The following is a 26,179-nucleotide window of genomic DNA, read 5'->3' as shown; positions in this document are numbered from 1 at the left end:
CTCTTTTCTTGGCTTGTGAGCAACCTTGAGGCACAGGGAGCTGCAGATGTCTGTGGCTGCTCCAGGTGATGCAGAGGGGGCAGTGAGGCTGCAAATCCCAGGGCAGCAGAAGCAGGAGGTGAGGGCACTGCTGGCATACCAGGCTTTACAATAAATGAGAACAATCCAGCTTTGGGCACTGGCTGCCAGCAGCTCCTGTGCCTTTAGTCACAGGAGATGGCTCCTTCCTCAGCAGACACATGATATTTTCAGTGCACTAAGCACTTTCTGCAGGACTGATTTCTATCCATCTGAGTTCCTTGCTATGATCTACTCTAATAATTATCTGGAAGTCTCTGCATAATCTGTCTGGGTTTAGAATGACTTCTTTTTTTCCAGGAAGCTGTGATAAACCCATGAAATTTGATATTTCTGCTGTGACAAAGGCATGAAATGCATGAGCTTTGATCATGAATTGCATGGGCCCTCTGCTTACAGTGTGGCACTCCAGCCACATGTCACCGAGCTTGTTTTAGCAACCCAGGACTCAGCCCCCACTGCTATGGGAACATTTCACCTGTTTTTGGAGTGCCTTGGGCTTTCTGCATGGACCCAGGCAGTGGGATTTGCAGAGGGAATCAAATGTTTTCCCAGCCAATCCCTTAAGTGATGCTTATTTCTAGGGGAGATCATTCCTGGGATCTGCCCAGCACCTCTGGAAATTGGGATCCATGTGCCACAGCCCTCCAAGCACCTTCAGCATTCTACCCACATGTGAAGTGACTTTTACAATCAGGTTCTGGTCATGTTCCTTCTTCCAGGCTGTTTGCAGAGACTTCAGGAAGGAGCATGCAAAGGTCAGAGCTATCCGTGTCCCTGAGCCCCTCGGGCAGGCAGACAGCAGGGATATTCGAATGGATCAGGCAGTTATTTATTGCCCTGGAAGAAATAAATGTCTGTACACTCTGTGCCCAGCCAGCAGTTGTGAGTGCTCTGCTGGCACAGACAGGAGCTGTGCTCTGAAAAGCCTGGGAGCTGGTTATTATTTCTGGTGAAAACAGAAGGAAATCAATACTCTGACCACATCCAGCCTCCTTCCCAACCTGTTCCCACAGAGAACCCTGGGAATGTTCTAGAGAGCACAACAGAGCCTCCAAACCATTAGAGCTGAGCCAAGAGCAGTGGGCTAGGCAGAGGTTGGAAATGGCTTCCACACACTCCCCGCTCCCCAGCTTTAAGGCTACCCTGATGTTTTCATTTACTGAGGATTTCCAGCAGCATTAAAAGGGACCTTCACGCTGGCACATTCATGCCAGAGCTTGTAGGGCATAAGGGGAAGATGTGTGTAGATGTCAGCAGGGCTTTCCTGCATGGTGCAGGGGGATGGAGCATTGTGTGGCTCTTGGGAGGATTGAGGATTTGTACACTGACCCCAGGAATGGTAAGGGTTCTGCTGGTAGAGACAATGACAGGAGCTTGTGGCCTCAGTGATAAGAGCAATTGCTTTAGGAACAGAAGAACATTGCTTATCACAGAATCATCTGGCTTGGAAGGGAGCTTAAAGCCCATCTCAATCCACCCCTGCCATGGGCAGGGACACCTTCCACTGTCCCAGGCTGCTCCAAGCCCTGTCCAACCTGTCCTTGGACACTTCCAGGGATCCAGGGGCAGCCACAGCTGCTCTGGGCACCCTGTGCCAGGGCCAGCCCACCCTCACAGGGAAGAATTTCTTCCTCACATATAATCTAAATTTCTTCTCTTTCAGTTTAAAGCCATTCCCCCTTGTCCTATAACTATCTGCCTTTGCAATTCGTTGCTCTCCAGCTTTTTAATAAGACTCTTTAAGTACTGGAAGGCCACATAGAGGCCTGGCCTTATGGACAGGCTGCTTTCAAACCTCCAGGAACTCTGCTGGGGGGACTGCTCCAGAAAGAAATGCGTCTAACCCTTCCATGGAATGGAAATAAATAAAAAAAATGGGAAAACAAAATACAACGTTTCATGTCCAATGAAGAATTTATCCATGCTTTTTAAGCTACCTGCTTCCATAGCATCACTTCAGCGAGCCTACAGAGATGAGGGAGCCTTGAGCTTCCCTGAGCACAGCTGGCCATACATTTTAGGGCAGGCATGGAGCTGTTGGGCACTGTCACAGCCCAGATGTGCACTAGCAATGTGTTGTTCTGATTTTTTAAAAGTGTTAAGTTTTCTTTTATAGTTTTTTTGAAAGTTTTCATAAAACTTCTTTAGTCTTTTGATAATGTTTATATATTTCTACTGGTGTTTTTACACACTGTTTATGTAAACAATGATTGTTTTGTATTCTTCTTTGTGGGAGGAGAGTATTGATGCTCTGTTGGTTTGACCAGTGTGGTTGGAGAGGTGGCAATTTCATCCTCCAATCCACTGTTACTTTTGGAATTCTATATATTGTGAGGTTAGAAATAAAATTTACTCTTTTTTTTTCTTAGACTCACTAAGCTTTTATATACTTATTTCATGTCTAAGCAACAACTGGTGACTCTGATGTGATTAAAAAAAAAAAAACAAACTATAAAAAAAACGTAACACTTTTAAAAATCAAAGCAACAGCAATGAGCTGTTTTGTCTACTGGCCTGCAGTGGTTGACCCCACACTCCCTGCTGGGGTAGTCGTTGTCCCACTCAGTGCTTCCGGGGGGGTTTGATGCACCAGGGGAACGGGGTCCAACACTGTTCTGAAACTCAGATGAAATATGGGAGAAGTCCTGCAGGGTGGAGAGGAAAAGGAGGGTTACAGGAGCATACAAAGCAGGAGAACTGCAGATTTAGTAATAGTGCATAATCACACTTCCAGGCGTTGTCCCCAAAACCTGTCAGTTCAGAGCACAGGAGGAGCCCCAGGGACAGAGGGAGGTCCAAGCCCAGACATGGTGTCAGTGCAGCAGCACATTTGATATCCCTTTTCCCTGCTCTTTTTGTCAGGACCCCCCTCCTTGAGGGTAGGAATGGCTGTGGAGGGCGCACAGCCACAAAAGCCTTTGGGATTTTTGCAGTCTGGCCACCAAAGGCAGTGTCCAGGGCAGTGCTGGGTTCCCCACCCCAGTGCTCAGGAACAAGGGCCAGCCACACAAGCAACACTGTCCCCACGAGCTGCCACCACTGGCAATTCTGCAAGGACACTGAGGGGCTGCTTTAGCTGAAAGCTGACCAGTTTTCCCCATTTTTTGGTGTGGGTTTAATTAAATTTATATCCTTTAGTCAATGTAAACCAGATTCATGATAGTTACCTAGCAAAGAGCATGATTTTTTCCAAAATACCCAAATTAGGGCAATGGGGGTTATTTTTTTTTTTTTTTATTTTATTCACAATCTATGTGGAATGAAAATGTTGCCCTCAGCAACAGCTCCCACCCCAATGAGTGAATGTGAGGATCCCCTATAATGCTATCATCAAATTACAGAAGCCACTCTGGCTGTGCAGAGCTAAAGCCCAACCCCTGTGCTGGAGAAGTCAGGATCATTCAGGTTGCAGAAGACCTCCAAGATCACCGAGTGCAGCCATTAACCCAGCACTGCCACCCCACCACTAAACCCTGTCCCCAAGTGCCACATCTACACATTTTTTGAATGCTTCCAGGAATGGTGACTCTACCAGTTCTCTGGGCAGCTGTTTTACTGCCTGATAACCCTTTCAACAAAGACATTTTCCTTAATTTTCAATCTAAGCATTCTCTGGCACAACTTGAGGCCATTTCTTCTTGTCCCATCCCTGTTCCCTGGAGCAGAGCCCGACCCCCTGGCTGTCCCCTCCTGTCAGGAGTTGTGCAGAGCCACAAGGTCCCCCCTTGCCGCTGTTGAGCCAGGGATGGGCGAAATGACTCGCACGATTTCAGAAGGCAAAATGAGCGTTTATTCAAAAGCACTTCTCTCTTTTATAGAGAACATTGTGAACATTAATTCCATTGATCTTAAGGTAAAAACATTTCACCTGATTGGTGCACTGGACTCACATCAGTGTGGTAGAACACATCTATAAACAATATGAATGGAAAGCAAGGTAATAGATTGTTTACATTCCTCCTGGATGTTTTCTCAGGCTTAGCCTGGCAGAAATCTTTCTCTTTTTCTCTCTGACTGAACTGAGAAAATCCACACCCCCTGAACCTCCTTTTCTCCAGGCTGAGCCCCTTTCCCAGCTCCCTCAGCCACTCCTGGTGCTCCATTCCCTTCTTTGGGAAGGCTCCACCCAAGTGGAGGACAACAGCCCAACCCAACAGCCCCAAGCCCACGAGAGCCCCGAGCACTGACCTGCTGGCCGGGAGGCGAGGCGTTCATGGGGGGCTGTACCTGTAGTGCCATGGGGGGGGACAGGAGGGGCTGCTGGGGGACCTGCTGCATGCTGAGGGGCTGGGGCAGCAGCGAGCTCTGCGGGTGGTGCAAGGACAGCTGCTGGTGGAGCGGGGGGCTGATCTGGAAGGAGGGCGGGGGGGAGGCACTGATACTGGGCAGCAGGGGCTTGGAGGGCAGGGTCCGGGACAGCCCGGCGTGGGGGTGGCCACGGTAGCTCTGCAGGTCCGACGGGGACAGGAAGGAGCCCAGGCCGGGGTAGGGAGAGGATGCCTGCGGAGCCATGGGGTACATGGGCTGCTTGGGGGGGATCATCTTGGAAGGGGGGTTGCTCTGGGTGCTTTTCGTCTCCCCCTGGTCGGCAGAGCTCTGTGGGGAAACAGAGTGGAAGGTGGTGAGGAAGGAAAAGAGGAAACATCGATGTGCATCCCGAGATATCCATCAGTGCAGGTGAGCTCCCCGTGGATCCTGCTCCTCTCCCACCTGCCAGCACGGGACCTCCCAGCCCTGCAGCAGCTGGGTGCCCACAGGCTGGGTGCAGCATCCAGAGCTGGAAAACTAAAGCCCAGTAACTCAACGGTGCCTTTGCCAGAGCCTGGAGCATCAGGGAGACCGAACCTGGTGCCTCAGGTTTTAGCTTTTATATTTTTCAGATTCTGTGCTGCTTTAGTTTGTGGGTCTGGGCTTCATATCAGGGGATGGTGAGCTCTGTGCACAGAGCAGGGAGACAAAACAATTCCTTCTCCAGCTGGGCACCAAGGACAAATGATCCAAACCTCAGGCCCAAGAGCACAAACAGCGTGGGCTGGAGAGAGAAAAACAAGCAGGATGGGAGTGCCTGGGCTAAAGCTGGAATGGGACAATGAACTGCAAGGTGCAAATGGAGCAGAGCTGATCCCAGTGAGAGCCCCCGGGAGCGCTCGTGCATTTTGGGACCATTTTGGTTCCTCTTGGGTGCAGCCCTGGCTGGGCTCTGCTGCTGCCCAAGGTGGATCCATGGAGGCCTTTTAATAAATCCTGACTTTATTCTTTAGCTCTGTCCAGTCTCTGTTCTAGGGCAGCCTGCACAAGGCATCAAACCAGTGCAGAGGCAAACTGCCCACCAGCAGCTCACTGCTGTGGGTGACTGACAAACCCCTCCTGCTTCCAACAGAGTACAAATGGGTCCATAAACCCTCTGCTTTCCCCATCCTGTGCATCCCAGCAGCAGTGGTGGGTCTATAATGCATGGGACAATCATGGCATCATTTTGGCAGGAAGAAGAGAAGGACAAGGGGAAATTTTCTGGGTTGAACAATGAGGGTTTTGTCCTGTGATGGGCCCTGTAATGATAGTCCTGATCCTTTCTCACCCAGCAGCCAGGACCATACTGTGTTTCTTTGCTCAAAACAAAGTTTTGCAGAAAAGCAATTGGAGAAATTGGGAAAAAAACCAAAGCCATAGAGCAGATGCTTCCATAACTTCCACGCATTCCACGACTCCTGCCCCACACTGCTGAAAGGAGCACTCAAGACAAGATCCTCAGAGGCTTCCAGAGGAACCAAAAGGGTTTTAAATCCTCAGCAAGTCCTCCCCATCCCATTTTTCTGTCCTTGCTGCTGTTCTGTTGAGAAATTGGCAGCTACCGATCTGCACAGGGGCTCTGAGCCTTTCCAGCTCACCATCAGCACACAGATCCTGCGGGTGAGGGGTGGTCTGGGAGATCACTTCATTTCCCAGGGCAGCTGAATGTGATGGCTAGGCTCTGAGGATGTGGTGTAGCACCAAGGAGTAGCTTTGAAGGAGGATCACTCACTACCCAAGGGCAGCATTACCCCTGAGCCAGGAAGATTTTGAGCTCCACAGGAACCACCCCAAACTCCCAAGCAGCGAAAGCCATGTCCCCTCTCTGGAGGAGTGGAGGAGGGCAAGCTGTGAGGTCCCTTGGGATGGCATCCACATCTAGGAGACTGGGCCCATCATTGCTCCCCAGTGTGCTCTTGCAGCACTGGGAGTTCCTCTCTGAGCCTGAAATGCCCTGGAATTTCACTCTTAGGCACTGGAATGGGCTCTCTGGGTTTGGCCTGGCTGCAGTGTGGTAAGCACCCATGTGCTCACATCTCATCGACCCACAGTTATGGGGTTGATAAACTCCATAAAACTCCCTAAAAACTCCCCAAAACTTCCTAAAAATCTGGTCTAGGCTGAGCATGTACAGGAGAAGCAACCCCTGAGCAGGTGGGACAGCCCAAGTGCATGGAGCAGGGTGCAGCAGCATGCTGGTACCAGTGAGCCCAGTACTGGGTTTCTCCTTCCCCTGGGCCAGTCCCTGGTGCTACCTTGTCCTCCTGATCCCTTTGCTGCACTCACACCCCGAAAGCAGGCAAGGAACAGTGGGGACTGGCAGCAGGGACCCCTTCACCCCACACAGGGACACTGATGAAACCTCCCTGCTGCTGAATCCATCCGAAGTGGGGTCTTGTTGCAGGGCTCTAAAGGCAGGTGACAGCCCAGCTCCTGCCCTAACCGTGCTGCAGAGCCCCTCTTTCGGCCCCTTGGGAAGGTGCTAATGCTGGTATCAGTTCTGATATCACAATTACACAGCATTTCTGATAAATGTGCTCCTCCCTGGAGGCTCCTGTGAGTTGTAACCTGTCCGTGAGTGTGGCTGTACCTTGGAGACGAGGCTGGCCCGGTACGCAGCCAGGGCTTTCAGGTACTCCTTCTTGGCAGCTTCTGTTTTCCTCTTGTATGCCTGAAAGGACCAAGGGATGGAAAATCATTAGCAGAGGGAACAGGGGGCTGCTGGGCTTGGCTGCACCCCACCTGCTCAGTGGGAACCCCCTTCAGTGGGGCTGTGTGCATGAAAAGCTCAATTCTGCTGCAGATGAATCTATGCCAATCCAAGAAAATGATTGCATTGGACCATGCTGGGATTTTGATCTGGTCCCATGCTGGGATCTCTGGTCAGAGTGGCCTGTGTGTTTAGACAGGTATTTGTGAGAGACACAGTCTGATTTGATAAGGTGAACACAGTGAAATCCCTTCCCAACAGGAAGCACAGTCAAGAGTGATCCAGGCTCTTGGAAGAGCAAGACAAAAGCCCAAATCCTCAAAAGACAGGACTATCTTTAAAGTCCCTTCCAACTCAATCCATTCTATGATTCTGTGATGATGACCAGCTTAAAAACATGTAAGACAGTCAGAATTCTTAAATTAACCATTTGTTTTCTTGGTTTTCCCAATATTAATCCTTTAGAGATCAAAATTCCAGCTCTTCCCTTCAGTCTAGACAGCTGGGAACTGATTTTTGATCTTATAAAAGCTGAGATTTTTGGCTCATATTATGACTTGGTGAGCTGGAGCTTGCAGGGAAGCAGCAAGTACCAGGAGAATTTGCTTCTCTAACTTTTGCTTTCCTTTTTTCTAAGGAAAAAAAAATTGGAAGAGTGAATTATGGTTTATTTTTCCATCTTTCCCCATAATGAGAGATGCCTCTTGATCATGTCAGTGCTGCTCCCCTTCCTGCCTGGATCCTGGTCCTCCACATGGAGGTGAAGACCTCCAATAAAGAATGGTGTGATCCAGTCTGCCCCCAGCAGTGACTCCCCGTGGGATTACACAGATTAAACTGAATAAAAAAGGAGTATTTTGAAATGGAATAAAAATTTCAGGATAAAGGCAGGAGCTCCCAGGAAAAATTCCCACCAACCCTCTTCTCCACTGGAAACCCAAAGCCTTCCTCAAGTGATGCGTTGAAAGTTGATTGCAATTAGAACAGATTTGCATGTATTTAATTCAGCTTTAAAACAGCTTTCATCAATTGAAACTCTGAAGCCTGGTGGGCACATTCTCTGTCCAGGATGATTTGGGTTGGATATTGGGAAAAATTTCTTCATGGCAAGGGTTGCCCAGCCTTGGAACAGGTTGCCCAGGGAGGTGGTGGAGTCACCATCCCTGGAGGTGTATAAAAGACCTATGCATGTGGCACTTGGGGACATGGTAGCCATGGCAGTGCTGGGCTGACAGTTGGACAGGATGATCCTACAGGTATTTTCCAACCAAAACAATCCCCCAATTCTATGATTTAGCTTATTTCCCCTGCAAATTTCCATGGCCATGGCAGACTCCCTCCCAACACTGACCTCTGAAGGAAGAGTAACCTTCCAGCAGTTGAACTGAATGTGAGTTAAAAATCAGTACAGATAAATTCTATTAAAAATGGATTGAAAGCCTTATTTTCATTGCTAAATCACAGTGAGTCCTGTAATGAAACGTTTTGACTTGACACACTGGAGGTCTCAGACGGCAATTTTCTGAAATGGAGCATTTCTCTACGTTTGTCTTTGGCTTTATGGCATTCAGGAAATATTACATTTGCTCCATTCAGAACAAAATTACTTTTCAAAATGTCAGCCTGAAGAAGAATTTGCCTGTGAAAAGTAACTATTTCTTCAAACAGTATCAGTTCCCTTAATAAAAGCTATTACCTTTCTCTGCAATCTCCAGATCTTTTATTATAGAATCAAAGAGTGGTTTGGGTTGGAAGGGACCTTAAAGCTCCTCCAGTTCCAGCCCCCTGCCATGGGCAGGGACACCTTCCACTGAAGCAGGTTTGTGCCCATCACAGCACCACAGAATTTATTGTGTTCAGCAGCAGAGCTGGTGGATGCTCTTAAATGTGGTACCTGATGCCCCCACAGCAATGAAATAGGAATTCCTGTATCTCAGGCCAGCGTTTAAGAGAAGCCACAGTTGGATGCTGTTCTATGGAGAAGATATTTAATTATTTTTCCTCTATAACAGCAAAATCCAAGAGTGGTTTTACTTTTTTTTTTTTTTTTTTTTTTTTTCCCAGGATGGTGGGAAAACAAAGTATTCAGAGCTATGCAGAGATAAAATATTTAATTATTAGCAAGACTTGCCTGGAGAAAAACCTGCAATTTCTGGACAGTAAGAGGACAGGTAAATGAGACTTCGTAAAAGTAAATGCAAATAAATAAATAACCAATAAAGTCTGTGCATATCTTCATCTCCATCACTTGCTTTTCCTGCTAAACTCTTTTTTTTATGCCACTCTTCATCTGTTCTTGTCTCTTTTAGAGATCTCGTACTGGGATGTGCTGCTGGGCGGGGTCTGGTGCAGGACTGGGCAGGGGCAGCCAGTGGCTCATTCTGCTGAAGGGAGGGGGGATTGCTCCAGGCAGGAGCCTCTGTGCTCCCTGGGCCAGCCCTGGCTCAAGCCAGGCCACCAGCAGGGCTGCCAAGAAGGGTGATGGGGGAAGCTCAGGGATTGTGCTCTCTGATGTTCCTCTGGTGAGCTGGAAGTTCTGGAAGATTCCCGGTGGATTATCTGGGTTTTAATCATAGAATCCCAGAAGGGTTTGGGTTGAAGGCACCATTTTGATCCACCCCTGCCATGGCAGGGACACCTTCCACCATCCCAGGGTGCTCCAAGTCCCATCCAGCCTGGCCTCGGGCACTGCCAGGGATCCAGGGGCAGCCACAGCTGCTCTGGGGGACCTGTGCCACCACCCTCATTGTAAAGAACCATCCCTAAGGGTCTCCTGTTGGGAGTTTTGCAGTCCTGCCCTGCATCCACACAGGGCTCCATCAAGGACACTGAGCTGCCTGTCCCCAGGGAATCACCACGCTGACGTGGGATCTGAACAAAGCTCCTCACAAATCCTCTGTGTAAAGGCAGCTCTAGTGCAGCATTTATAACCTTTAAAATTTTAATTTAAACATTGACAAAACCACGTTACTTTCTAATTAAATCCCATTTTCTCCCAGGGATTTTAATTTTGAAGTAATTTATCAGATTTAAGGATCCTCAAAACATTTTGCATGTTTTTCTTCCTAACCTGCCATGCCCACTGATTTATTTTCCTTATTCATTAGGAGGAGGATTCATTAGTCATTAAGTGAGTGGGTGGGTTGGAGGGAGGTGGGGGGGGGAAATGGGGAAATAAAAATGGTTAGTGATTATGAAAACAAAAAAATCAGAGCTGTAAGAAGCATATGTCAGGATCGTAATCCTGACACCTCTGTGTCTCAGCAAAGCAGCCAGTAATTGTACCATAATGAAATGTTCTTGTTTGATAACAAGTTAATTAGAGAAGACAATTATTGCAAGCCCTGCTGACGCCCACGAGCGGCTCCGTGTCGCGCAGGCGCTGAGTGACAGCCAGAGCTGTTATCCATAACCTCTGCATCCCAGCCCTCCTGCTCCAGCAGCAACCCCGCTTCCCAAGCTTGGGCAACGAGGGGAAGAACTCAAACTCTCCCCCAAAAAATCCAGGGGTGCACTGACCCCGAGTGGGAGCGTCTCTGCTGCAATCCCAGGTGGAGTTTGGGGTGTTTTGCTTCATAAAAAAAGGTAGAACATCAGGAGAGGAGAGATGGGCAGTGCAGGAAAGGTCTCCAGGAGGAAAGCTGGGAGGGAAGACCAAGAGGAGCCACCACGATGTAGCAAAGGAGGCACAGGGTGATCCTCTGCATGTGGGAAAGGAGGCAAAACAGGCTTAAATTGCACCAAGGGAAATGTTGGGTAAGCACTGGGAAGCCTTGGAAGCAGTAAGGATAATTAAGCACGGGAAGACATTGCCTGGGGAGATGTGTAATCTCCACCACTGAGCGTTTAAGAACAGATTAGGAACACATCCATCAGGAATGGCTTAAGTAGAGATGATCCTGACTTCAGGCATCAGTATGGTCTGGTTGACCTCTTAAGTCTCTCCTTGCCCTTCTCTCTATGATTCCATGACTGGTTTTTTTCTTCTCCCAAATGTGTAAATTTGGTTTTTATTCTGCTTGTAAGTCTGCAGGGTTTTTCTTGCAACTATTATACACTTTCCTGCAAGATATGTCTTCAGATCACTATAACTTATGGTTTATTCACAAGATGTCTCAAAGCACATCCTCCCTGCCACATCCCCCTTTCTCTCCACACATCCTTACCACAGCCACTGGAAAGGCAAATAGGAAACATGGACAGGTTGTCCTTATTCCTTCCCAGATCCTCCTTTCCTCCTTGCATTCCCCTCTGTATCCCCTTCTAGGCCAAGACTTATTCTGTCCCTCCCACCATTAAAACCACCTAACCCAAGCTACACTTCCAGAAAAAAGCCTGTGGCCTGCATTGTAAGTCTTGAGGTCAACAACCCTGAGGATACCTCCAGGGAAGACCCTGGCTGTGGGAACTGTTAGCTTGGTTTCAGGAGAGTCCTGCTTTATCCTGGTGGAGACACAGTGCTGTGAAGCAATTCCTTTGGAGAATAAATGGAAGAGCCTGCAATGAAGCAGGAATTGCCATTGGTTAAAGCATCCTGACAGATTCCTGCTCTCCACTGCCTCGACTTCATGGGGCGGAAGCCATCCCTTGCTCCATGTGAGGGCACAAGCTTATTCCCAGGACAACCCACTGAAGATTCCAAAGGGAACAGGAGGCTGAAAAATCCAAACCCTAGCCTCCAATGAAAACCACGCACCATTCACCTTCCAAACCTCTGACCTTGCTCTTCAAGAAGAAAAGTAACACTCGTGGAGCTGTTAAAAGCAGATCTGACCTTTCACGTCCTCCCCATCGTTATCCTGCTCTCCACCAGACCTCTCTTGAAGCCTTGTTTGGGGTTGGTGCTTTGATTCCTCTCTGGTGCATGGCTTTCCTCGATGCCCAGAAGATGCTGAAACCTCCTTCCAGGCCAGGGCAAATGCCTGGACCCTTCCAGCCCCTCACTGCCCCTCACAGCCCAGGGCTTTGTGCTGCAGGAGGAAAGTGCATCCTGCTGTGGCTCCGGCGCTGACAGCTCGGTACAAAGCTGGAACTGGGCAGCTTGTAGCATGGCTGCTCCTGTGGAATCTCCCCCTCTGATGGCTCTTTCATAAAACAACTTCACAGCTGGCCCACGATGCCTCTGTCCCACCACAGACCCTGCAGTGTCCTGTCAGCAGCTGATGGATCAGGTTCAATGAGCAGATGGATCTGATTAAATGGGTGATCTATTACTTTCTGCTGAGCAGGCAATTCTTCTGCTGGGTAATTTACCCCTGGAGTGTGACTAGATCCCTGGAGCTGTGTTGTTCTCCAGGCTGTACATTTGTGTCAGAAAATCCCATTTGTGTTTGGCCATGGAGTCACTCAGCATTCCTGAGCTAGTCCTGGTGAAGCACAAGCAAGAACTCATCTCTGGTACCTTTGTGTCCCAGACTCAGAAACTCAACTGAAAATGCTGGGTTTGCCCAGTCTCTGCTCATTTCAGATGGGAAGCTCTGGGTCAGCCTGGGGATCACCCAGCAGATTGCTTGGGAGCTCCTTGATTCCTCTGCTCTCAGTTCCCAGGGCCTGTGGAAAAACCTGCCCAGGGCTGTGACTTTGTGGCTGGATTTGCTGACAAAAATAAGCTGGTTCCAGAGACTCCTGCAACTGCTACCTTGGCATTGATCTCTGTGGTCTCCACCATTGCTTGGCTCCAATCCAACCTCCTCTTCACCAAAATACTGCAGGGAGCAGGGAGGTGCTCGGGGAGGGAAGAGCAGAAATTGGCAGAGGAGAGTGAATCCCACCAGCGACTTCTCTGGAGAGTCTCCAGGCTTATCATGCCCAGGAAATCCCCCTGAAGGAGGGCAGTCACCAGGGCTGCTGGCACCTGCTCTTGAGCAGATCTGGCCCATGGTGGCCCTGTGGAAACAGAGGAGGGGCTGTGGGTGGCACAGACCAGGCTGTCCGTGCCAGGGGAAAATCCTCCAAGGGAATCAGCAGAGCTGGCTCCAATCTAGCGCTCAGTTTCTTCTAATTTCTGTCAAATCAGGCAGCCCTTTTAAACCTTGCTGGGGAACGCTGCTTGAGATCTGCTAATGGAAAAAAACTCCCACCGAGGCACGGGATTCTGGAGCTGGGACCTGGAGCTGCGGGCGGATTCCGCTGACAGGTACCCCATTGGATGCTAATGGCTGAATTAGCATTTCACTCTGCAGCAAAGTCGAAGCTATCTCTACAGGAACAGCTGCTAAACTATTTGCAAAGTTCAAAGAGGATGTATTCTTTTTCTTTTTTTTCCTCGAGTCACATTCTTCAGATTCCCATGTAAGCTCCTTAGGAAGGGCCTTGCCAGCTGTTGAAGAATGAAGATTACAACGTCCTGCTAACGCGGCACTGGGGATATTTAAGGTATTGTTATTTATTCCTATTCTGCAGCCACACTGGAAGGGGTTAAAATGGGGAAGAAAATGGTGCTTTGCCGAACAGGTGTCCTTGAGCAGTACCCAAGGACACGGAGATTGCTAATCCTGTATTCCACAGCATGATCAAATCACCAGGCAACAGATATAAATAAAAAAAGGCAGGAAATAAGGAAATTTAGATACAAGTGTGTCAGAGGGAAAATGAAGATTCATTGTGAAGAGGCTGAGAAGAGAAGAAGAAGAAGGAACAAAATGACAAAGCCACAAATGATAAACCAGTAAGAACAAAAGAAAGGGGGGAGAAAAAAGCCTCTCTGTGAAATGCATGTCTGTGACAGCAGCAGCCAAATCAAAGATGCTGCTAGATTATATGGTTTCTTGCATAATATGCATTCTGGTTCCCTCTCTGTGTTTGTCTTTCAGCTGGTGCACAGGGAAAAAAAACATATCTGAAATGGGACGTGAGCAACCTTTATTTTCCTTGTTTCATCAGGAGGAGAAAGCAAATTTGCTTTGTGGGAGCAGCAGCACCTGCTCAATGGCAAATAAATAGCTCCAGCTTTGATATTACAGTGCATATAATCATTAGCAGCACAAATGGCAGAGGATTAACCCTCTGTGTGCCAGTCAGGACTACTTAGCAAAGGGCTGGCATGTCACTGCTGCCAGCAGAAATGCTCCAGGAGGTGTTTGTGGAGAGGGGCTGGGGCTCTGGAGGGCACACAGGACCACCCTTCCCTGTCTGGCATGGCTACAAGCCACCAGCACTGGGCTTCCCTCAGCCCTTTGGCCCTGGCACGGGGGCCACCCCACCTCTGTGCACCCTGTGTGCGCAGGATGGAGCTGGGGGGTGGATGGACACGGGGCAGGCATAGCAGGAATGTGTCATGGGAGGCACACACAAAATGCCCTGGGTTTATGGACCTGCTCCCCTGGAACCCCCTCCCTGCTGCTTTCCCACAAGGTGGGAACAAAAACACCCCCAGGAGTGGCACCCTGGAGGGTTTGGGATAAGTTTTGTGAAACTCCAGGGATGTAAAGAACTGCTCAGTAACACAGTGGGGCTGGGCTCTGCAGCTCTGGGGATCCAAGTGTGGGATCAGCTCCAGAGCAGATCCTACAGCCTCACATCCACCCTTTCTCAAGCCAGGAAGAGGGGAACTGTTCTCTAATTAAAACTTTGGTCATAATTTAGCCAAAATACCCAGATCTGGCTTTTGTTTGCCTGCTGTGCCACCTCGGTGTTGGCTTTTCCCCAGGTTGTCTTCTGCACTGCTTTCTGCAGTGAGGGCATGAAGTCACTGTTGTCCACAAAGCTAAAAGCAGTGTCCCTGATGAAACACTTCCCTTCTCCAGCTTTTCCACCCCTTCCCAGAGCACAATCCTGCCTGCTGATGGGCTGGTGCAGCCTTGTGGCAGGCTGGACCCCCAGGTTGCAGCAGGATTTTGGCCAGTGACGCTTGGCTGTGCTGCTCGGACTCCATCCTCTCTCCAGATGTGCCAGGAGAGCCCTTGGCATTCCTGCTTGCCTTCGCAGGGAATGTGAGCACCACATCCTGCAGCCCCAGGCAGGAAACACCTACAGGACAGCCCAGGCACTTGTTTTCACATATTAAAGGCATTTTAGAATTTTCTTTTCCTTTTTCCCTTTTCATTGCATTGCCTCATGAATCTAAAAAAAGCTTCACTGGGGATGTTGGCAGAGGAAAGCAAGCAGGGGCTAAATGAACTCTTCTCCAGCCAGACACTTCCAGAGTGAACGTGCCACATCACACAAACCAGCCACAGGCTCCCAGAGCCAAAGAGAAATCGTGTCCCTCCAGCCAGAGTCCCGGGCAGAGAGGTAACTGTTGTGGGAGAGAAGTATCCAGCTGGAGACAAAGCCAGGAAGTTAATATTTAAGCATTCAGACAAGGAACAAATGACTTAATTAAATCAATTACAGAGGGAGAAATGGAGCCACTTAGAAAGCGTGTGTAAAGAGACGGGAGGCTGCTGCGAGCTCATGAAAGAGCAGGAGGAGGGAGAGTTAGCAGGGAAGATAAACGGGCTGGTTTAATCCCTGCTGTTAATTAAGAGCTGAGCGTTTGCACTGCGCTGAGTCAGGGTCGCAGCAGCGCTTCCACTCTGAGCCACGCTCAGTGCCCGAGCTGTGGTGGTATTTGTAACCAGGTGCAGTAAAGGAGGGGCAGCCTGAGATTCTGGGGGGATGCAAGCAGGAGAAACAGGTGACACAAGGCTTTTCCGCACTCCTGAACCTCCCACACCCTGAAGCAACAGCAAAAACCAAGCCCCTATCCTGCAGCCTCCCGGGGCTGGGGTCAACCTCCTGGCCTTCCTCCCCTCTTCAGATGTGGAATTGCTGCCTGCATGATCCTGCAGTGATCCACCCAAAGAGGAGAAAAGGGAGCAGCAAAAGAGCTTTCATCCCTGAAGATCCTCTGCTCTTACTCCTGACTCAGTGTGGGGTGGAAATCAAGGTTCTTTCCCAGCATAACTCCCAGTTAAATGCCTTTCTCCCTCCCTGCTGCTCTCTCCCCAGATGAAGCTGCTTCCAGTGCTGGCCATGGATGCCCAGCTGGAGCTGTGGCCAGGCTCCAGGAGAAATGCTCCCAGCCTGTTTGGTCCAGGACACATCACACACCGTGTCAGATCTCACTCTGCCTGATAAACAGCCATCCTTGCTACGGGAAGTGTTCCCCGGGGTTCTCTCCATAGGCAACGAGCAATTACAGGCTTTTGGAACTGACTCAGCAGCAGCCAAAGAGGGAAAGTAGGAGCTGGAATTCTCCACGTGAAGCAGACGGAAAGTGGCTGACAGCTTTGGGGCAGCAAGGTTTCCTCTGTGAGGCCACTTCAGACATCTCCTTCTGAAGCCTTTAAAGCCTGAACGTTGGGTTTGAAGGCAGCAGCACAGGGAGTTAATAGTGTTCAGCCGGTTGGCTGTCACTCCTTGTAAATAAATAAGCAAATCCAAACCCATCTCTCGTCTCAAGCTGTAAAACCCCACGTCAGGGAAAGGCCACTGATGGCTGTGCAGAGTATGAGCTTATCAAGAGTAATTAGTTGTCATAAAAATTTGCTCTTCCCCACGCAACAACAGCAATTTTGCACAGTGGGCACTTCAGCACTGCTCCTAAAAACAGCTTCTGGTCCTGCACTTCAGCCTGTGGAAGCCCCTGGCCATGCCCTGAGCATGCCTGCACCGTGGAAATACACGTTTCAACAGCTGAAAGACAAAAATAAATAACTCAGTAACTCACTTGCTTTTGTTCTTCTCCCAAGCTGTCCCACATCGATGCCACGATTTTCGACACGTCCCCGAAGGTGGCGTTGGGGTTTTGCCCTTTGATGGCTGCTTGTGTGTCTCTGAAAAACAGGGCATAGGCTGACACGGGCTTCTGGGGCTCATTGGGGTCCTTCTTTTTCTTCTTCTTTTGGCTTTTGGGCTTTTTGCCCAGGTCTGTTGAGGGTCTTTTCTCTCCAGTAGCCTGCAAAACCAAGAGATGAAGTTTAGCAGTCAGCTAAGGTCTGCTACCAGCCCCTGCTACGGCTACTGAGCCAAGGAGATGAGAGAGGGAATGGGAAGTGGAGACGTCCCAGTGAGGAGAGGGGGCAGCAGCCCTGGGGGTCTCTTTGTCCCCCAGGACCCTCTTGGATCATTGCACAAACTGGTCTGAGCCTGCTTTGGTGCCTCCTCTCAGACCAGCTCATAGCTTGGGTTCATCCCTTTGTCCCTGCTCCAAATCTGGGGCTTTCCAGTCCTCAGTCACTCTCCTTCCCCACCCTCCTCCCCAGCACACTCACTCCTTGATCCTTTTCTGGAACCTCTCCACATACCTTGCTTCCCAGCTAGATTGCTTTAGCAGTCCATGAATTTTCCAAACTTGGCTTCCACATGGTTTCTGATTTCCACCCCACTAAGCCCCCTTTGCATCTGCTGCTGACTTGCCTCCCCTCCCCATTCCAGCAGGGTTCTGAGCACTGACCAAGCAACACCAGCATCCAAAACATCACACCGGGGCCATCCAAAAATTGCTCCATCCTGCTAACATATATGTACCCCTATCCAGAAGGATCTCCAGGAACTGAACTATTGTAATCACCCCAATTAACTGCTTTGCCCATGCTGTTCACCCCTCTGACGGATCTGGGTACCACTGGGTGACCAGGAATGGCTGTGTCCACACTCAGTGCCCAGTGGGTGTTGGAGCTCAGGGCAGCAGGGCACAGGGAACAGGAGCTGCCCTTTGTGGCTGCCCAGCAGGGTTGCTGCCATTGGGCTGGGGAGTGAAACAGCAAGGCTGGAAACGGGGATGCTTCCACTGAAGGCAGCATGGAAAGAAGATCCTGTATCAGCCTCCCTTGGGATGCCCTGTGCAGCGTGTTAGGAAAAGGCTCTTCCCTCAGAAGGTGCTGGCAGTGCCCAGGCTCCCCAGGGGATGGGCACGGCCCCGAGGCTGCCAGAGCTCCAGGAGCGTTGGCACAGCGCTGCCAGGGGTGCCCAGGGTGGGGTTGTTGGGGTGTCTGTGCAGGGATGGGGCTGGGCTGGGTGATCCTCTGGGTCCAACTCATGATATTCTATGATTCTGTGAATACAGAGGACTGCAGAAGCTTCCACAGAAGGATGTGCAAAGGAAAAGACCCCTGGTAAACACTTAGATACCCATCAAAGCTCTCAGCTGGCATTAACTATGGCCAGTGAAAGCTCACACTACAGGGAAGCACCATTACCCTTATTTTGTAGTGAAGGAAAACCTAAATACACCAGATGGCAGAGAATGAAGCACTGGCTGGATCTCTGCATCCTTGAGGGCAAACAGGAGACCAGCCCCTCCACCTGCAGGCCCTGAGCTCAAGGCACTACCATCAGCTGCACAGGTTGTTGAATTACTGGAAAGACACGGCTCTAAACATCAAGATCTTAAGAAAACACTGCCTCCAGCTGAGCTGGGGACAAACAGCCTCTTCTCCTGATGGATTGGTCAATTTGAGCATGTGCTTGGCAGTGCCAAGATTTAAGAGGCTTCCCTTCAGCTGGCAGAGGCCAGGCACAGGGAGGAAAAGGGCAGCAGTGTTCCTGCTCTCCACTCTGTAGCTCTTGACTGATCATTAATTTCAGTATCAGCGCAGTGACATTTGTCAAACAGACAGTGACCATTAGTGAATGAGCAGAGAGACCACAAAAATTGCATTTAATTTAAAATTGCCCAATTGGTCTTGAATGGGAGGCCTGGAGGTGAAAGGCCAGCTTATTAGGAGGGGAAAAAAAAATGCATGACAGGGTTTGAGCCCATTAGGAAGTGAGATGGTATTTTAACTAACTGTGATCCCTTTTGATTCAGTGGAGTGCTGTGGGGAACCTGCTCCCACACAGCCACTGACCAAGCCAAGGAGCTGGAACAGCAGCAGCACAACCTCAGCTGCATTTACAGCTCAGGCAGCACCAAAGAGCACATGGGATTTAAGGAAAAGAGCAGCAGGGAGCAGAGCAGGATTTGGTATTCATGGGGTTTTCCAGGTGTGACACACGTGGGATGAGACAACAGCCTGGGCTTGGACCTCAGAAGAGTTTTGACCAACCCAAACCATGTTCATGGCTAAAGTCAACCCCCCGTGAGCCAGTGCCTTGCTGCTCCGGAGCATCTGCACTGCCAAGGGTCATCCCCATGGTCAGAGGGACCAGGGAGGCTGGGCAGGGGGATGAAGAGCATGGCCACCTGCCCATGGTGGCCACTGGCATTGGACCTGCCCTGGAGAGAGAGCAGAAGGTCTGTTTGGTGGCAGATGTGGACTGGGGCAATGATGTGATCCCAGAAACTTGGTGCCTTCTTAGATGTTGAACCCAGGAAGAGCTGAAACCTCATGGACACTGTGATTTTAATATGGAGAGTGGCCACTAATCCAGCTGGAATTTGGGCTGTACCCACCTGTCCCTCCCGTTCATGTGCACCCACCCCCCAAACTATGGAACAGGTAAATACACCAGTGAGGCTCAGAGACCTCTGAAATTCAAAAGCTCCCTGGCTCAGATGACCTGAAGGACCTGCTGGCATCAGACTCATTTCTTTAACCTGTGACCTTCTAGCTCACAAGATTAATTTCTGCTTGTTAGGTGTTGTTTTGATGACTTGTTGCAGAAAAGGCCTTAATGGTCACATGAAAAAGTGACTGATGGGTGAAGGCAGCAGCTGTGCAGACAGAGAAAGCAAACAGAAACCTGCAGGCCACGGCATGGATCTGCTGCTTTCCTCCCACTCAGCATCTCCTCCTCCCTCAAACATTACTCTCACCTGTTTGGGGGGTTTACAGGGTGGAACAATGAGAGGGATTGCCTTGAGGATTAGGAAAAATTCTAATCTCTGCAAGCTGTCATCATCTGGACATCTCCACATTTCCTACCCCATGGGTACCGCTGGCTCAAGAAAACAGAAGATCCGACCCCAAAGCTGTGTCCTGCTCAGGCACTCCTGGGTGGCTGACAGGAAAGCTGGGTGATGCTGGTGGAGGCAGAGAGACAGAACCTGGTGTGTCACTAAACTGAAACTCATTTTCCCCTGACATGAAAGATTTCAGCTCTCAGGTGCACAGAGCCTGGAGCTCTGTGACGCAGGCTTTGGGAGATGGCAGACTGTGGGATCCAGCAGCACAACCCCTCCCATGGTGTCCCCTGAACATGGAATCACAGAGCTTGGAATTTCCATTTGTTTTTAACCTCATGTATCCCTGCTTTTTGCAGTTTTATCCACTGAAGCTGTGTTTCCATCCACATGAACACTCTACTTTGAAATGTCCCAATCTGAAGTGAAATCTGCCAATGGATGAAAAACTACGGGACTGATGGGAATCCATTTTCCTGGGTTTCCATGAAGAGGGAAAGGTTTTTGCTCAGTCCTATCATTTTCTTAGTTTTCCAGCCCGTGCACTGTTTGCTGCTCTGGTTATACATTCAAACCCTGTCACAACAGTCTATTTGGGTGGGACGAGGTTACAATATCAGTGCCTTCCAGGAGAAAGTTTTCCATGGAAGGCTTTAATCAAAGTCCCCAGGGAGCCCAGCAATTCACCTGCAGTCACAGAGGCACTGTGATTGCTGCAGCTTGCCCTCAGCAAATAGCAGCCACAGATTCCTGGAACATGGCACGTGTTGTTTGGCTTTGCTGGTGCACTTAGAGAGAGAGGGACAACAACCAAGATGTGCCCAAACCCCCAGGAATTCCTTGGGTTTGTTGGTGCCACACTCAGCAGCAGTGTTGGCTGTAGAGACCCTTTGGGACACTGCTGACTACTTAAAACACCACCTCGGTGAACTAAAAGACAGAAGATTCTTTGAATTCCTGTTTGTTTTCCTTAGCAAGCCATGTGCAATGAGCTCAGTTAAATCCCACCAGGAGTTTTTTCCTTCCCTGTTTCAGTCTTCTCTCCCCACCACCAGAAATCTAATTTAACTCCAAGCTTTTGCAGACTCTTAGCCCTGAAGCTGCTTTGCTCATCGTAATCATCATCCCAGGAAATTCTGTGGCCTGATGGAACTGGTCAAATGTGGAGGCAGAAGAACAACTCTGACCTCCAACCCTGCTGTGTGAGTGCCAGCCTGCCATGCTGGACCTCACCCTAGGCTGGGAGCAGCGCCCTCATCCTTGGGAAAGTCTCCCACTATAAATGTCAGAATAAGACCAGAAGTCTGTGGTTTTATTTAGCACCATTTACCCCTCCCTGAAAAGCACCAAACCCGGCGCGACCTCACGTACCTTGTAATGCGACTCGGTCTCCTCTTCCTGAGTGGAACTGGAGGGAGATGGGGTGGCAGACTTGCTTCCCGGGGGCGAGGGGGAGCCGTGGGTCACCCCACTCCGGATGCCCATCTGGGAGATGAGCTGGGACTGGCTGAGGGCACCCATGGGGCCGCCCAGCATGCCGGGCCGGTTGAGCAGCGGCACTTGGCGGTTGGACTCGTAGGACGCGGCATCTGAGTGCACCATCTCCTGGATCTGAGGGAGGAGGAGATCACTTGTCACTACAAAATTCATTCCCTCATTCATTCATCTATTTGCCATACCGCCAAATCGCTTTAAGGCTGATTTGTTGTTTAAATTGTTCTACACGGCTGGGAAAGTCTTCCTTGAGCTCGCTTCCAAGTGAGGTGAGAGCTGAGCACTGTGCACCCCTTGCTGTGCCCATGAGCCCGACAGAGAGGTGCTAAATCAGCTTTGTGTGTGGGGCTGTGTGCCCAGAAGGTGCCCCTGCCTGCCTCAGGGACCACTGGTGGCTGGCAACTATCAGGGGTCTGAAAAGAGGGTTCATAAACAAGTGATTTATGGCAAAATCACCAGGAGAAGAAAAGCTCCTCCAAGCCTCATCCCACCTGGCCTTGGGCACTGCCAGGGATCCAGGGGCGGCCACAGCTGCTCTGGACACCCTGTGCCAGGGCCTGCCCACCCTCTCAGGGAAGAATTTCTTCCTAATATCCCATCTAAACCTACCCTCCTATAACTTAAAATCATTCCCCCTTGTCTTGTCACTCCAGGCTCTTGTCCCCAGTCCCTCTCCAGCTCTCCTGGAGCCTCTTTAGGCACTGGAAGGAGCTCTGATGTTTCCCTAGAGCCTTCTCTTCTCCAGGTGAACATCCCCAGCTCTCCCAGCCTGGCTCAGAGCAGAGGAGATCCAGTTTTTGGAACATCTTCATGGCCTCCTCTGGACTCATTTCAGCAGGTCCAGCCCCTCTACACCAAGAAGCAAATTGAGATGATGATGAGATTGAGATGAGATGAGATGAGATGAGATGAGATGAGATGAGATATGAGGACAAACCCTGCTGTCTTCTGCATCAAGACCCCATTCCCAGTTTGAATCACTTTCCTCAAAACCCCATTTTCCCCCAGGATCCATCCTTGCTCATCTAGTAGAGCTTGGCTCCTGCCCAGCCTCATCCAGCCTTGGAGTGGGAGGGAGACAAACCCTACTTGAAACATTTGCCAGACTTTTCCCTTTTTACATTAATCTGATTAATGCTAACATGAGTTTAAAGACCTGAGCTCCTGATCAGCCCACTGAGGTGCAACCCCTCGTTACCAGGGGAGCTTTGCCAGCTCCATCAGCAGCACACACAGAAGGAAACCCAGGGAAGACCTGTGAGGGCTCCATAGGCTTCAGAGGACATAAATCCAAACACAAACCCAGATTTACTGCTGCAGGTCAGGAACCAAGAGCTTTACACCACACCTTTACACAGACAGAACGTTCTGCTCTCCTTTGGACTCTCCAGCAGTAGAGAAGCAGTGTCAGGGGGAACAGCTTTCCCTGGATCTGCCCTTTTCCTGTATTAATTGTGAAAGGATTTAACTCACAGGAATTAAATATATTTCTGCATTTCAAAAGCACGAGTACGACTGAGGCTGACTCAGGGGCCACACTGAATTGCTGCCCTTGGCTTTGGTGGTGTCAAGGAGGCAGCAGGGCTGGCTTTGCTTAGAGACAAAGGGGCACAGAGCTTAACTATGCTTTGGTTAGGGCCATAGAGATTAACTATGGCAAATTTTGTGTGCCCTTAAAACTTTATGATGTGCTCTTGAAACCTTATTGTGTGCCTTACTCTGGCTGTACTGGTCATAAAGACATTGAGGATGATGCAGCCATGGAGACAGACACCAGGCTTGGGCAGCACAGGAGGCACCAGAGGTGCAATTTTTGTATTTAAACCAAATCTGCAAAAGTCATGGGAATGGCCTGGGTGAGGCAGGCAGTGACAGGGACCGTGCAAGGCAGGGACACAGGTCCCATCTGCTGAGCAGCCAGCCATTCCCAAACTCCAGCCAAAAAACATACATTTGTCTTGGGTTTTGTCAGTTTAATCCAGACCTTTCATGTTGGAGAAGATCTGCCAGCTGCTAAGGAAAAGAATAATTTATTGTTCTTATTTTAAATTTAAATGAAGGGAAAGTTTAGAAGATGGGTGTTGGAGAAATGGGGCAGGCTATGAGATGTGGCTTAAAAAATTCTAAAATTTAAAATAGCTTGCTCACGTCTCAGCTACAGTAGTCTCCTGAGGAAATACTGTATTAAGACAATTCTTTGAAACTTTTATTATGTGGCCAATGGACCACAACGGCTCCGTTTATCCATTAAATATGTAATCACGCATTTTTCTTTACAGTGCATGTTATTTATGCATCAGAGCAGAACAGGTCCTGGAGTGCAATTATGAATATGGGCCACATGCTGTAAATGCCTCTGAAAATTTGTAGAAAAAACCAGGAACCTGAGCCTGGCTCAGAGAACCCCTCCAGAAGCCCCATGCTCACAACAAGCCCATCACAGAACCCTTCTAAGTAGCAGAGACACAGCATTTTTCCTGGGACATTCTTCTCCAAGGATATCTTAAGCCCAGATGCCTCCTCCCAACTTCTTTACATCATTAAAGGAACCCCATAAGAAGGAAGGGGACGGACCTTTATTCAGGTGACAGGACAAGGGAGAATGGTTTCAGACTAAAAGAGGGTTGATTTAGGTTAGATATAATGTAGGAGTTTTCTACAATGGAAGTGGTAAAACACTGGCACAGATTGTCCAGAGCAGCTGTGGCTGCCCCTGGGTCCCTGGAAGTGTCCCAGGCCAGACTGGATGGGGCTTGGAGCAACCTGGGATGGTGAAAGGTGTCCCTGCCATGGCAGGGGGTGGCACTGGATGGCCTTTAAAGGTCCCTCCCAACCCAAAAATGATAAAAATTGCTTTTAGTTGAATATTGTTGGTCCTTCTCTCCCTTTCCCACATCTCCATCTCTTCTCCCCCGGTCCAGGAGGTTCTGCAGGACATGCACAGCTCCTCACATGCACCCTGCTGACCACTCTGGACAGGCAGGAGCTGCCCCCACCATTTGGCACTCACTGCATTTCTCTCCACTTCCCTTTATTTATTTTTTTTTTAAATGCAATTTTGGAAGCAACACGCCAGGCTGCCACCTCCCCAGCACTCCTGGTGACGGCTCCTGGTGTCCCCAGGAGTGGTGGAAAAGGCATTTGAGTTTTCCAGCTGTAAAATATTTGGAGTGAAAATGAAGGTGAGTTGTTCGTGTGCAGCACTGGAGCTTCTTAAGTGGGATTAAGGGTGAGGATGGCTCTCACTCAAGGCAGGGAAAGGGTTATTCCTGCTTCCCACTGCGGCATCCTGCTGACACTGAGCTGCTTCAGGGGCACCCAAGGCAGGTGATACCCCCCCAAAAAAAAGACCCAAGGAAGGAGAGACCCCCAGGAGCAGGATTTTGAGATGATTCCCTGCAGCAAACAGCCTAATTAGGCAAGTAAATGATGAATGAAATTGTGATCACAGCAAACCAAAGTGAAAGGAGGCAATGAATGCTGTGTGAAAGAAAACAAGCTGCTCCTGTGGGATGCAGTCCCAGCCCATGGGCTCTCCCGTGTCTTTCCCTGCCCCAAAGCACTCAGCAGACCCACAGAACCCGATGGAAACACACGTGGAATTAAATATCCACCAGAAATGTGATCAGCTCCTTCCCCAGGAGCAGAGGCTGTGAGAGGCAGGTCAGATCCCCTCTCCATCCCAGGAATTCAGCACTACAAGCTCACCACGAGGTGCTGCAAAAGACCCAGGATGGGTTTGCAGCCTGTGCTGAAAAGATGCTTTGCATCTGAGAGGAAACCCAGAGTGCAATGTGATGTAGTCATAGCTGAAGTAATTAAGTGCATCTTACTTAGCAGATTCCCAAAGGCTGTGCTAACTCAAAGACAGCTTCTTTTTTTCCACAATATTTCAATTCCTTTAATGAATATGCATATCAGGTCCATAAATGCTCCAGCTAATCTAGAGAAGGAGAGAAAAGCAGGCAGACAAACAGCACATGGTCCACGTTCTCGTTTCTGGGGAGGAGGGGGAATTCAGGAGTGACAAATGCCATGAGGAAGAGCCCAGCTGGGGACTGGGGTGCTCTGCTAACACAGATAATGATTCAAATGTGTCAAGCCTAGCTTCAAGTGGACTGTTCCCCAAAATTCTAATGTAAAAAGCAGCTCTTGGGGTAGGGCACCATCCAGCAGAGCTGGGGCTCGGGCCCCAGGATCTGGCAGGGATGGCTGTGTCATGGATTTAACCTCCTGCTAAATCCTGACTCCCAGCTGCAGCCTCGAGGCAGGTCCCACCCCGAAAACCACCTCTGCCTTTGCCTTCCATGGGATTTTTCTCCTGCTCTGTGGGAAATGGATCTGTAAAGAATTCTTAAAGTTTGATAGAAAGATTATATAGTATGTATTTGTATGTAAACTTTGAGATAAGAAATGTTAACTTAGAAATATTATAGAATAAGATAGATATTGTTAAAAGCAAAATAGAACTAGAAATAAGTTTTAAAAGATAATTTAGAGAAATATAATTATAAAAGATATATTGTAGTAGGATTTATAGAGTTATTTTAGATTATCAAAAGATCATAAGCCAAGAAATGCTTATAATATATTATAGTTGATAAATAACTTCTTATTGTGATGGTGTGAATGATAACATCTATATTGTCTCATCCTTCACATGAGACTGAAAATAGAATACAAGTTTTTAAAACACCTCTCAGTTGCCCCATCTCTGGGTCAGAAAAGGGCTTAACCAGACACTCCTCCTCCTCCTCCTCCTCCTCTCACCTTCCTTGGTCTCGGTCACACCCTGAACAAACCCCGTGTTTAGGAGGCAGAAGGACAAACCTGGA

The 26,179-nt window shown here is 49.3% G+C and overlaps 1 protein-coding gene and 1 long non-coding RNA gene across 2 annotated transcripts in view; one reads left to right on the top strand and one right to left on the bottom strand.

Moving 5' to 3' along the window:
• TOX2 (TOX high mobility group box family member 2) overlaps nt 1-26,179 on the bottom strand; it is a 154,907-nt gene that overhangs the window by 5,325 nt on the left and 123,403 nt on the right. Inside the window, exons 4-8 of the mRNA XM_053958952.1 lie at nt 21,222-21,461; nt 16,734-16,961; nt 6,962-7,042; nt 4,270-4,677; nt 2,596-2,726 (exon numbers count right to left, since the gene is read on the bottom strand). Coding sequence (XP_053814927.1) covers nt 2,596-2,726; nt 4,270-4,677; nt 6,962-7,042; nt 16,734-16,961; nt 21,222-21,461 — 1,088 coding nt within the window. The remainder of the gene's footprint in view (nt 1-2,595; nt 2,727-4,269; nt 4,678-6,961; nt 7,043-16,733; nt 16,962-21,221; nt 21,462-26,179) is intronic.
• Nucleotides 12,891-16,732, top strand: LOC128796905 (uncharacterized). The gene is made up of 2 exons (XR_008433924.1): nt 12,891-13,456; nt 16,013-16,732. It is a non-coding gene; the product is annotated as an uncharacterized LOC128796905 (long non-coding RNA).

This window comes from Vidua chalybeata, chromosome 17 (assembly GCF_026979565.1).
Source record: "Vidua chalybeata isolate OUT-0048 chromosome 17, bVidCha1 merged haplotype, whole genome shotgun sequence".
NCBI lineage: Eukaryota > Metazoa > Chordata > Aves > Passeriformes > Viduidae > Vidua > Vidua chalybeata.
This window is presented reverse-complemented; position numbering and strand designations above follow the sequence as displayed.